At 42.3% G+C, this 13,200-nt stretch overlaps 2 protein-coding genes across 2 annotated transcripts in view; one reads left to right on the forward strand and one right to left on the reverse strand.

Annotated features, from left to right (window-relative positions):
* The first annotated feature begins 2,435 nt into the window (after positions 1 to 2,435).
* Positions 2,436 to 7,289, forward strand: CSUI_004013 (uncharacterized protein). The gene is made up of 2 exons (XM_068064208.1): positions 2,436 to 4,300; positions 5,029 to 7,289. Exon 2 carries the CDS (start codon positions 6,107 to 6,109, stop codon positions 6,401 to 6,403), a length of 297 nt encoding a protein of 98 aa, XP_067923816.1. The 5' UTR covers positions 2,436 to 4,300; positions 5,029 to 6,106; the 3' UTR covers positions 6,404 to 7,289.
* Positions 7,290 to 8,561: 1,272 nt separating this feature from the next.
* CSUI_004014 (apolipoprotein a-i binding protein) overlaps positions 8,562 to 13,200 on the reverse strand; it is a 12,673-nt gene continuing 8,034 nt past the window's right edge. Inside the window, exons 9-12 of the mRNA XM_068064209.1 lie at positions 12,606 to 12,720; positions 11,891 to 11,934; positions 10,154 to 11,263; positions 8,562 to 8,924 (exon numbers count right to left, since the gene is read on the reverse strand). Coding sequence (XP_067923817.1) covers positions 11,238 to 11,263; positions 11,891 to 11,934; positions 12,606 to 12,720 — 185 coding nt within the window. The 3' untranslated portion in view covers positions 8,562 to 8,924; positions 10,154 to 11,237. The remainder of the gene's footprint in view (positions 8,925 to 10,153; positions 11,264 to 11,890; positions 11,935 to 12,605; positions 12,721 to 13,200) is intronic.

Genomic DNA, 13,200 nt, shown 5'->3' on the forward strand with positions numbered 1-13,200 from the left:
TGTAGAGGTAGACAGAGAGGAAAGAAGATTGAAGAAAGAGAGAGAGAAACAAAGCGAAACGCCTGCGACTCCTCCTTCTTCATCTTCGACTCATCGCCATCCATCCACATCAAGCTTAGAGCGGACGTGCTTGGAAGACTCATCACCCTTCCAGCAGACAAGAGGGTTGAGAAATTTTCGGGCCGTCGGGATTTCCCCTTTCTCATTTCTCCTTCTACACAAGATGCGCCTGCCCCTTGTAGTTGTAGTAGTAGTATTCTTCTTCTTCCTTGTCTCATTGGACTTGCGTGTCTTGCTTGCTAGCGGGGATTTTTGCTTCTGTCCTTACACCTACGGTCAGGTCTCGCCGTCTAGCTCCAGACATCTAGCATATATATATATACTATTTATAGAGAAATAAGTGTGTTACGTCCAAGGTCTGTGTACATGTATAGGTGTATATTACATATACTTGTTTCGTTGTGTGATGGGTAGGAGGCTAGTTTTACCTGCTCTTGCCTTGAGTATTGTCAATTGATAAGACTATCTTTATCTTTCTCTCTTCTCACGCACCTCCGACAACCTCCTCTTCTTGTTCTTCTCCATTTATACAATGATCTAGACAGACTTCTCTCTATATACATACATATACGTGGTGTCTAGCCATGGGATGTGCCACGGGTGTATTACCCGTGTCTAGCTAGCTAGCTAGCTAGACAGGGGGATGTCTTGTTGGTGTTTGCTCATGCCCCTCGATACGAAAAGTCAGATAGGGAGAACACGCCATGCTGGTTAAACCCTTCCTCAGTCGTCACTCTCATTCACTCTACCGAGCGTTTCTTCTTCCTTCTCTTCTTCTTAGTCATTCATTTCTGGCTTTGGGCGAGCTAGCCATCTATTCTCGTCTGTGGTAGACACGATGGCTTCCTTCTCTTCTCTCCACCATGTCTAGAGACTCTCTTCAAAAAGTTTATCTCCCAGACATATGGAGTATGGAATCTTTCTTTTAGATCGAAATCCGCATCTATCCTCGAGGTAAAATCTGTCTATCTTTCCTGTATCTCTTCTCTCTTTCACAGTCGCAGAAGTGTCTATATAGACTCTTCTTGCTTGGATAGACAGATATCTACGACTAGGCGCATCTACAGAGGATCCGTGCGATAGGCACCTTCATCGCGCTCATAGAGAGATAGACAGATAGATCAAAGGTAGATAGATTAAGATTGATAGATAGATTAAGAATAGATAAGGATTGATGGGTCATGTAGTGTGTGTGGTGTTTGGCGGGTTTCTTTTTTGGTCTTTTGAAGAATAAGAAGAAAATGAAGACGACGAGTAAGTAAGTAAGTATAGCCATAAGAAGATCGGAGACGAGAGAAACCTCCAGGAGAGAAATCGATGGAATGATCGATCGCTTGAATGGTTGACTGGTGGATTGATGGATCGAAGATTTTCTTCTTCATCCGTTCATCTCAAGACGAAGAAGAGAAAGAAGAAAAATGGGGGTGACAAGACAAACACAAACAACAAAGGCGAAAGAAAGAAAGAACGAGAAAGAGAAAGGGTGTTCTTCTCTCTTTGCTTTTATCTCTCGTTGACAAGCAGATATATACATAGATACATAGAGATCTATATACATTAACCATATATATATATATCTATATATGTATGTCTTAGACACATGAAGGCTTGGGTCTTCTGCGTGGATCCGCATGGAGGAGAGGGGGGGGGTAGGGGTCCGTTGGACAGGTATAGCGTGAATGTTTCTCTCTCATTTCGCCATCTTCTTTTCTTCTCCTCCTCCTCCTCGTATTCATTCAAGGCTTGTATGATACAAAAGGAGATTGACACAACGTTCTTCAGACATCGTCATACATATACATGTACAGAGATGTGCATATAGAGATATACATATTCATATTGATATAGAGAGACATATGTATGCATGTATACATACAAATGCGCCAGCCAACCCAGGTCTCGCTTTCTCGGGCGTACGATAAAACTCTCTTTCTCGCCATAGACAGATATAGATACATATCATAGGGGGGTACATCTTCCTCTTAAAGATATACGTATGTAGAACTTCTTTATGACGTATATATGTATGTCGAGAGTGATATATAGATAGATAGATTCAAGACAGGTAGATAGATAGATAGAGATGTAGACAGATAGATCGATTAAAGACCAACAGTTATATTGATATAGATAGAAAGGTGGATACATAGGTATATATGGTAGGTCTGTTTGGTCTGAATATATACGAGCAAGGGATAGGTGCGTATGAGACGTTATGACTTTTATCACATATATACATATACATATATGTTTATAGATAGATAAATGTATATATATATATATATTGTGTATGTATAGATATATATATATATATATATGTATAGGCGGACGTATATATATATTTATATGTATGTGGATAGATAGATCTAGTTGGATGGGGTGTGTATATGACGATGCTGTACGAAATTGATTGATATGAAGGGGGGGATAGAGAGATAGACTTCGCTTTTCTTTCTCCCTCCTCCCCGTGGTCTCCAAGGAATGTTTGAGAGAGAATGAAAAAGGGTTTCTCCTTCTCTTTCTTTAGGCTGCATGCATCAATGAAAGAATGAAATACAAAGGAGAAAAGCACATCTTTTGCCGAGAAGAACATTTTCTTTCATCCACTTCCTCTCTTCAAGATTTTTCTCTTCTTTATACGAGGTCATTCTTCTGATCGTCTATATCTTTCTTTTCACTGAAGCTTTCTCCTACCGCAATTGACCGAGTGGTACTTTTATTATAATGACTATCTTGTTCATCTTCTCTTTCTCCCTCTTTCTCTCTCCTTCCTTCTTGCATTCTTCTCATTACTAACATCTTCATCATCTTATCGTTTTCTTCTTCTTTTTCATTCTTTCTCTGGAGCTGGAGCACTTCGTAGGCCGAGAGAGCCACAGAGGGGGGTGGATCGACGAGGAGATTCCTCTTGCGTGTTAGACTCCATATGATCAAGAGAAGGACAGATATCGATAGAAGAACTAAGATCGAGACCCCTAAGGCACGTAAAGGCGCATGCATATCAAAGACCTTATAGACATATCCATACCCCCCATCTCCATTTGAGAGATTAAGCAAGTAGACAAGTGTCTGTACACCTAGATAGATCATGATAAAGATATAAGCAAAGATGATATGTTTCAAAGGAATAGGGATATACGTCAAAAAGAAAGAATGCGAGAAAGTGATGAGAACAATCAAGAGATGCTTCCATACAGAATACCACGCCTCGGGAAAGGTATTCCCATTCTGCTTGAGTAAGGTAAAGAATATCAAGAAGACTGCCGTTGACGCGATCAATTGAATCGTATGGAGAATCCACGTCAAAGATATAAGTAGAGGCGTACGAGGAGAAGAAGGAACGAAAGAAGAAGGGGAAGATGAAGAGGTGGATGAAGAAAGAGGTGGAGAGAGAGAAGAAGAAGATAGAATAGAGTTGGGAGGGGTTGATCTGTTGGTATCATCCTTATGTTCATTTGGGGTGTATCTCTTCTTCTTCTTTTGGCTTCGACTCTTGTTCTTCTTGCCTCGACACAGGCAGGAGGGGAGGAGGTATTGCTGTGGATCTAAGAGAGAGTCGTAGGACCCATCATTCGTAGGATTGGGTACGAGAAGAATACCATTGATCGAATAGACCTCTTCTCTCGATGAAAGAAGTTGTCTGTAACCTGGGAGAGACTCCCGGCGTGGGTGATTTGTATTCTTATTCTTATTCTTTGTCGTCGCATGCTGAGAAGAATTCTCATTGGCAAGATGACAGTAGTCGGCCTGAATAACGCTACCCACACGAGGTGATCTCTGACACCCTCTTTTGTCTTCTTCTTCTTCTGCTTCTTCTTCGTGCGGCTCTTTTTCTTCTTCTTGGATCTTGAGAATCGCAGGAGGAGAAGAAGAAGAGAGAAGATTCCTGTTCTTTTCTTCTTCTTCTTCGCTCTTCATTCGAGGGAGATTCTCTTGCGTGGAAGACGAAGTCACGATAGAAGGAGTAGAGCTCTCGGAAGGAGAGAACGGGGGTGGCGGGAGAGAAGAAGAAGAGGCATGGGGCTTCTCAAGATTTTCTTCTTCTTTTCTGATGGATGATGTATCGCGACAAGAGGGAGAGGATGAGGATGAACTAGCATTACTTGAGATCGTTGACGTGATACTCGGTGCGCCAAACTTCTTCCGTTCTTCTTCTTCTTTCCCGCTGTCTTGCTGTGTAGGTCGTTCCAAGGCGTGCGAGGGTGAAGATAGAGGAGAAAGAGAAGATGACTTCCGAAAGGTATAGACAGCTCGTAGAGATATGATACAGAGTAAGATGAAGTAGATGGATATGAGATAGGAGTTCCAGTTCGTGAAATAGAGAAACATGGGGGCTCCGAGATCTTTGTATACATCAGCAGAAGCAAAGCCTTCAAGGAGAAGTAAAATACAGCATAGAATAAGACGTATCAGAACCAGTCGGATAGGTGTGAAGATACTACTCTTGAGACCCCCGTAATAGCTCGAGATAAACATAGGCCTCCAATCACGATGATGTAATTCACATACCCAGAAACGCTTAATCTCTGACAACTCATAACGGAGATGATCGAGAAATGAAGGTGTACAGACCCCTATAGGAATGCGGTGTAAGTCCGGCTTATATACAACTCTTGAAGATGGACCTTCTTCTTCCTCTTCTTCGGGATCTTCTCTTGCTGTCTTCACATCTTTGTTTCTGTCTAGATCTTCTCTCTCATTTTCTATCGAATGATTTGCAAGATCATCCAAACGATGATCGATGGTAAGAAGTCGATTTCTATAGGCCCCGTAGAGATGAGTTTCGTGTTCTTTCTCTTTTATCTCTTCTTGGTTCTCTTCATTCATGCTAAAGCAGAGCGAGATGGGGGGATCCATGCTAGTCCTTTCATCTCTGCTAGAACGGCCTCGAATGAAGGCCCTTGTGCTTCTGCTTCTTCTCTTTTCTCTTTGTGTCATCCTTCCTTTCCTATGGAGTTTCTCTACAAGGTGTCTTGGAGTCATTGCAGATCTTTGATAGAAGGATAGTCGTTCATCACGGTCTCCTTCTTTCCCGTCTTCTTCTTTCGAGAGAGTGCGAGGTGTTTGAAGCTTCGCTAGATGAAGTTTCTCGCAGACAGGGAATAACGATCTTTCTGTCCTTGATCTCGTTATTATGGTTGTTTGGTCTTCTTCTTCTTCTTCATTCTGATACCTTTCAAGTTTGTCAGTAGTAGTTTCGCTTTCTCGATTTGGAATGATTACAATCGATTCGAGATCTCGATGGTAATCATGCTCTTTAGAATCGGAGTGGGGGACGTGCAATCGATTTACATCGATATCACCTGTGAGAAGCTCTGTCAAACCGACTTTTGAAATCGGATTCTCTCTACTTTCTCCTGTCTCGCTCCCAACGACCGTGGAACCACCGTCATCCGTGGAAGAAGAAATCGAACTCTCGTGAGCAGGAGAAGGAGAAGATGAAGATGACTCGGGATCTAGGTCGACGCCGGGTGATAAGAAGGAGTCTGGATGGCCGTGAGACGGCGCTGAAGTTGTGTAAACAGGCAGCATTTTGATGGAGAAAGAAGAGAAGATCAATGAAGAAAAGAACTATGTCGGTGAAGAAGACAATAGAGAAACCAAGAGAAACGAAAGAACAACTCCAGAGGCTTTTCTTTGGAGGAATCAAGAAAGGAAAGACGGGTAGATCACGAGACTTGTGGGTGAACTGAATAGTGATGAACCATAAAATTGCCCCTTCAGGTCACGCCTGAAGAATTAACAAAACGAACGGTGTACAAAGGAAGCAAAGAAGAAAGGAGGTAGGATCGAGAGCATTTGATAGACGGATGGATGGATGGAAGGATCGCTTGCTTGCTTGGCTGGTCGACGAGACACACACTGAAGTAGACAAGTAAAGACTGCGCAAAAGAAAGACTCTCGCCAGATGATTGATGGATGGGTTAGCTTGCTGATGGTAATAAGATGAAGAAAACTCTAAAAAAAACGATTTGCGGAGAAATCTTCTTCGATTCTTGAAAGAGAATGGAACACGCAGATATGTCGTGATAGACGATGACTCTTGATGGATTATTTTCGATCAAAGATCGGAAACCTTTTGTCAGTCGGTTTAGCTAGTGACTCTTGCCTTTCTTCACATGTTCAAAGCTTTATGGATAAGATCTTTCTTCAGCCAAGAGGTGGGGAACTCTTTCAAGAACAAGAAAAGAAAAGAAACCGCATGAAAGTCGCTCTTCTGATTGAGCAATACCAAGTGTCTTCAAAGTTGAATGGAAAACAAAGAGAGCCAAAGATGATACAGATGTTCGTGATACGCCTGTTCTTTCTGTTTTCTTTTGCTAAAGAAACAATGATCTCTTGAGTGTTTCAAAGACACACAGGCGCAGGTGATGACTATGGTGAGAATCATGTGAGAATGGAAGCAACAAGAAAAGTGTGTCGGTGCGGTGATCCTTTTGTTTCGCTTGGGTGGATTTTTCTGTTTCTTCTTTCTTTCTAACTTTCTTTACAAACATACAAATCTGCAACAAGATCCTTTGCTGACAACAAAGCCAAAGAAACAAAGTTCTTCTACAAAGAGAAGGTCTGTTCTTGACGATGATGGGTGAATTGTACGTTTCAACACGAGAGAAGACCACTCATTCCTTCATACGTTCCTTCTTCTCTTTCAAGAAGAAAAGACGATGAACTTGACAGATGAACCTATGCAAGACAGCGGGGAGGAAAGAAAGAAACAAAACGCGCATAACTCCCCGAAGATCAATCGATCAGACTTTCCATCGAGCTAGTTTGCAGCTCTGATGTTGCTGATGATCATGGAGGAGTAAGGAATGGTTTCGTTTCTTGCCCAAGAACAGAAAGAAGATCAGAATGGTTGTTTCTTCACTCGTCTTTCTTAACGACAATCATAACAAAGACATTTTCATTCTATACACAAAGCTTTCTTTGCCCTCGGACCATCCCTTTGAAAAAAATAGATTCCAACATAAAGACAAAAGAAAGATCGTGAACAAAAAAACCAAATCTGAAGACATCGTCGTCAGTCAAATCACAAGACCGGGCTGTGCTGTTTTCTTCACAGCTTGCTGATGGTCGATCAGCTGATCGGTCGATCATCCATCCGATCGCTCGCGCTGCTCGTTGCCTCGCTCCTCAACTCAATGGGTGTTCTGCTAGCTGATTGAAGAACGGTGGTCCGTTTGTCGATCACGAAAAAGGTGATCTTCAGGTCAGAAAAAAGATGAAAACAAAACTGGTGCTTCTTGTTGACAACTTCTTTCTCATACACGATACGGAAGAGTGTGTTCTTTTAGGCTGTGTGTTGTTTAGACCTACGCCCGGGGTACCGGATCGATCGTTTTAGCTTGGTTTTTAGTCTTGAGCTTTTATCGCTCATGTCAGTAAGGACGAAAGACAATTTCTGATCTTATCGTAGCGAGACAGTGGGTTAGTTACACGAAAGATCAGTTTATTTCGCGGTAGACAAAGAGGTTTGAGTTCTATTCATTCGCGGCTTGACTCGAGCTAGTTCACGCAGAGCAAGAGAGATCGTTCCAAGGAAACAGGAAATTGTTAGCCTGGTTGGCTACGTGTCATAGTAATTCTCGAGAGATTTAGAGCGATAAAGAATTTCTCAAGGTTCTTCTCTCCTTCGTGAAGAAACCAGACCATTCTCCCGCCTAGTCAGCCTTCGGCGCGACCACCCGGTTTTCTTTCGCAGAACAAACTCAGCAGAAGAGAATGGATGATCAGACAACAGGAACTGCTTTCTCATTGGTGGTACTTTTCTTTATTCTTTTTTTTGGCGTGATAGTTGTGAAATTAAAGAGAAGCATGGCCTGGACCGACCCAACGGAAAGGCTGAAGCAGCAGACTGGCTGAAGATACTTTTAGAGTTCTTCAAGAGGGGCAGCAATCGTTCCGATTTTCTTCGCAATACTTCGTCTTCTCCAATCAGAACATGTTAGAACATGACTGTGTCCCCACTGCGATGACTTTGAAAGAAAAAACACGGTTGCAAGCAAAGGCCAAATGAAACGAAAACATTCCTTGACGGTATGCTAATGGAAGTAAAGTCCGCTTTCTTGTGTAATAGTCGTTTTGGCTGTAGGCTGTACCGTCCTTTCCGTTGTCTAGGATTTCTTCTGTTGATCCATTCTCATCGAAAGGGAGTTGGGATAGATCTCAGCTATTCATCTAGGTGGTCTTCTTGTTGTGTCTCTTTCTGGTTTAGCTACCTACTCACACTTTTTTCTTGTCTAGTCTCGGATTTCTCCGAAGGAATCTAAAACTTCGAAACAGCATGCTCAACGCTTAAGACAAAAGCTCTTTCAGATTCAACACGGATGACACAAGAAGGATTCCTTACTACACTGAAAACTGGAGATTCTACAAGTAAATCACAAGGCTGACGAACAAGCGACGGCAGGAAGCACACCTCGACGAGCGATCGCGCACCTGACGCCTAGCTTTGTTCTGTTGTCTACCTTAGGAGGTGCTAAAGGTCTAGTTATGAGCTCAGAGGTGTTTTTTGATGAAGCTCTTTAGACAAAAGAGATCTGCACGGACAGGACTTCCTCTAGAGTCCCACTGTGCAGCTGAATGAGAAGAAACTGCGAAGACTCAGGAAGCACGCAAGCTTCTTGAGAGTTGTATGGCACACATGGAGCACGTTCTTTGTTCTCTACAACACATGCAGATAGGAAAGGATAGAGGAGGAGACCAGTCATCGCTTCTCTTCCTCTTCTCCAGGCTCTCGGATGTCCTTATCTTTTAAGCGATAAACCTTCGGTTGGCCTTTTAGCTTGATATGATACAGACAGACAAATGCGGTGTTGGAGGTGCGGTTCGGAACGCGCGCGAGAGGCCTAGGAGACAGCCGTCTGTGTAAGAGATAGACAGACAGATAGATAGACGTACATGATATATGAATACAGGTAGGCAGATAAACAGACAGATTGATTAAAGAGATATATCAATGGATCTTGATACGTTCATAAATCTAACTAGATAGACCGACACAAAAAGACATGTGAATGACAAGAAACGAAGTGACTTCTCAGCTTCCCTTGAACTATTAACAAGAAAACCAAGAAGAGGAGATCCACCCTGCATGTTGGTGGCCCTCTGTTTGTTTTATCTCTCTTTTTTCACCTCTTTACATGGATTCTAAAGTCTTCCCTCCTACGAGACAGCATCCTGTCTCCTCCCCTTGAAGAAATCCGATCCTATCTTAGGTGATAGCTTCTTTCTCTATTCTCTCTGAGAGAACCCAGCATCCTTTTTATTCCACTTGTCGAAAAGAACAGGATGGTTCGATCTCCTATGTAAGAGACAACATCTTCTTATTTCTTCTTCAGCTGTCTCAACGTCTTTGAAAGAACTTTTCTCTTCCTTCGGCATAGAGTTGCAGGCAGAAAATCTCCTTTACAAGAAGGTGCCTTTATTCTTAACTTTCTGAGATCCCTTGTTGTTGAGAACCTCCCAGGGAGTGACGGGACTTCCTTGCAATCCATCAGACCTGAATGAAGAGAAACAAGAGCTTTCTTCAACTTCCCCCTGATCTTCTTTTCTCCTCTAAGGCATCCATCCGTTTTCTGTCTTTTCTGTTGTTCTCGTACATTCTATGCTTTAAAATTCGCACTTCTTTTTATGATGACGATGATCGATGGGTGGATCGATTCCTCAACTTTGTAGAACATCGACATGACTCAGTCAGTCCTTCGGTAGAAGAGTTTATCCATCCTCGCTGAACAGAGACCACCCACGTTAGAGGACAGGAGACCTCTTCTCCTCTCCAAAAAGATGATGCCTCCCTATCCACCTGTATCTATCTATCTATAATCTGTCTATCTATATATCTTTAGTCTCTCTATCTTCAATCAATCTATCTACCTCTGATCTATCTAATCATGAATCTTTAATCTATCTAATCTTAAATCTGTCTCTCCCCTCTGTATTCTGTTGTTGTTCTTCTTCTTCTATTCTGATCTTGTTTCACGTCTTTCTTCTTTTCCAAAGAGCAGTATGTGTCTATCATTCACTGCCTTGAAAGCGAAAGAAAGCCTCTCAACTTCTCTTTCTGCCTCTTGCTGGGGTGTTTCCGGCTCACTCGGTCTCTTCTCCCCTTAGATAGAAAGTTTGCAACGATCGAAGGCTCTACGGAAGTTCGGAAAAAGCAGGCGTTCTGGAGAAAGAAGCCATCTGCGAAGCTGACTGGTACATGATACAGATCCACAAAAGAGACAAGAGGATCACGACCAAAGAGACAGAGACGGAGAAAAAGAAGAAAGGAAGATCGAGAGGAAAGGAAGGAAGGCCGTGTGAAGAGATGGGTGGATGCTATCGTAAAGACTAAGGCTGTTTATCTGGAAGAGAGCTTGTTTCTTAGATCGTTCTCTAAGAGATCTAAAAGAAGAGACTTTACAAGTGAATAGCCATATGATAAGAGATGAGAAATAGACACACAAAACACGCAGCGAAAGAGAGAAGGGAAAAGATAGAAAGCAAAAAAGAGCTGTCTCTCACACATGGCCATCACAGACAGGTGAGAGAATAAGAGAAGGATATCCCTTCTTCTACTCTCTGTACACGAGGGGAGACGTGAGTAAGTGATAGACAGAGAGAGAGATAGAAAGGAGAGGGCCCGAGAGAAGAGAGAGAAGAAAGATTTGAGATACTTCATGATCTAAAGCGTGAAAAGAAGGAGAAGAACCCCCAATTGATCTCTTCATGTCGAGAGGTAGAAAAGCACACAGCGAAAAGCGAACGCTTCCATTCACAGGCAGAGTAGTCGCGGCGGCTCTATCGATCTCTTTCTAATTCTTTCTCCTTGCCCATCTTTCTCTCCCTTCTTCTTGTTCACTCCCTTCAAACGGTTCCCCTATGTCCTTCGGCGGAGAAGAACCGAGACGAGACACGCAAATCTAACTCGATCTCCAGTTAAGAAGGTCCCTCTTTCTTTCTTTCTTTCTCACTCTTTCTTACTTTCCTTTCTTTCCCTTCTTTCTTTCTTTCTTAATCACTCTTTCTTTCTTTGTCCCGAGAATGATTCTTCATTCAGTGGCCTAGAGGATATAGGGAACACTGCTAAGATCCGGGGAGAAGAAAAAGAAGAAGATAAGGAAGTCTCGAGAAAGCTCTTTCGTGTCTGTCTAGTTTTTTCTTCGCAAGCGCCTGTTTACGTGTGTGCGTAATTAGAGTCGCACAACTTCCTGTATGCCTGCGATGTAGACAAAGAAAGATACTCGAGAAGAGAAGAAGAGTAAGAAGAAGAAGAATTCAGACACAAAGGAAAGGAAATGATCGTCTCTTCTTGCTCTCTGGAAAGGGGATGTGCATATCAAGGAGCTGCAACGAGAGAATGACTGACGGAGAGAAACAGAGAGAACGAGAGAAAGAAAGAGAACCTCGCGTGTACAGAAAACGTGTTTCCTTTCTTTCTTACGCTTGAATTTTATGATCTCCGAGACACCCCTGAGTAGCAGAATCTAGGTCTTTCCCAATCTATCTAGAGAAACGAGTGTCTACACGCTTATGACCAGCCCCTCCTCTAGGACCTTCTCAGGTGTATGTACACCCGGGCACACAGTAGCCGTTCCGATTCGTCCGACTAACAAAGGGAAATCTTTTCGGTTCTTTGAGTTCTCTCTTGATCCTATCCGTCTCGCTATTTCCTCCGCGCACCTTCTCAAAAAGACGTATGTGTAAGCAACGAAGAAATAAGGAAGAAAAGAAAAGGAAAGATACGAAGAGACTGATTGACGTGTTTCTCTCTTAAGCTCCTCTTAACCCTCCTCTCCTATGAGAAGACAAGAAAAAGATAATACAGCAGATATTCCTTACGCACCTGGATAGTCAGGTAACTGAAGATGATACTTCTCTTTTACCGACCTGTAGAATAAGAAAGAAAGAAAGAAACGTTTGATACACATTACACACTCAGAGAGATAGAATAAAGACTTAGAGACCAATCAAAGATAGATAGATCGATAGACAACTAAAGATAGATAGAAACAGATAGACTGAAGATAGATAGATTGAATTAGAGAGACTAAAGGAGAAATAGAGACATCAAAGATAGATCGATAGATAAATAAATAAATAGGCGCTCTGTCGACTAGAAGAGAAGGATTGAGAGGCGTCACCCGCTTCTAGATATATGTAGAATTCCTGGCTAAGCTACATGATCGATGGCCGCCGCGATAAAGTAGATAGAACAATAGGGAGAAGAGGAAGAGAGAGAAGGCATCGAGCATCAGATGGAGTTGAAGAGAAACAGAAGCGAGAGATTGCGAAAAGAAAGAAAATCGAGGAAAAGAATAGAAACAAAGAAATACCATATACATAGGAATAGTACGAGAAGCTCCGAAAGACAGCCAGAGAAAGACTTCATTCACGACCAAGCAAGAAAACGACAAAGAATGCCTTTCCCCTGTGTCTCACTCCGCCTAAAGCATACATCATACATATAGAGATATACTCCTCTCGCCCAGTCGGGTGTATATACACCTGGCCTACGTGGACATACACCTCAATTCTCTTTTTTTTCCGCGGTGACTCACTTCGGAACAAATCTTCCACCTAGGAAATGAGTCTTTTCGAAGTGTTTCGCACAGAGCTTTGGAGCTGTCAAAGAAACAAGAATATCCGGTTCTAAACCTTCTCCTGTGAGGTTTCCTGGAGAAAGAAGAGAGAAAGAAAGAAAGAAAGAGAGACCGTTGAATGAAGTAGAGACAGCAGAAGGCGACTCAGGAATGCATGCAAGCAAACACGAAGTGACAAGGAGAACCACGGGAATGAGGATGGCACACAGGAATAACAAAAGAGAGCAGGAGAGACAGAGAGAGAGAGAAAGAAAGAATGAAAGGATCAGAGGAAACGGAAAAAGAAAAAGAAAGACCTGTTGAAGCAGGAACAAGAAAGAAGGCATGGACTACCAAACCAAAACAAGACAGGTGCAAATACACCTAAGACACACAACCTCACACATTGCACACGTATCTACTTATCTTTAATCTATCTTTAATCTATCTTTAATCTATCTATCTATCTTTAATCTATCTATCTATCTTTAATCTATCTTTAATCTATCTATCTATCTTTAATCTATCTATCTACGTATCTTGAATCTATCCATCTATCTATCCTTTATCTATC

This window comes from Cystoisospora suis, assembly GCF_002600585.1.
Source record: "Cystoisospora suis strain Wien I chromosome Unknown contig_1800, whole genome shotgun sequence".
Taxonomy (NCBI): Eukaryota; Apicomplexa; class Conoidasida; order Eucoccidiorida; family Sarcocystidae; genus Cystoisospora; species Cystoisospora suis.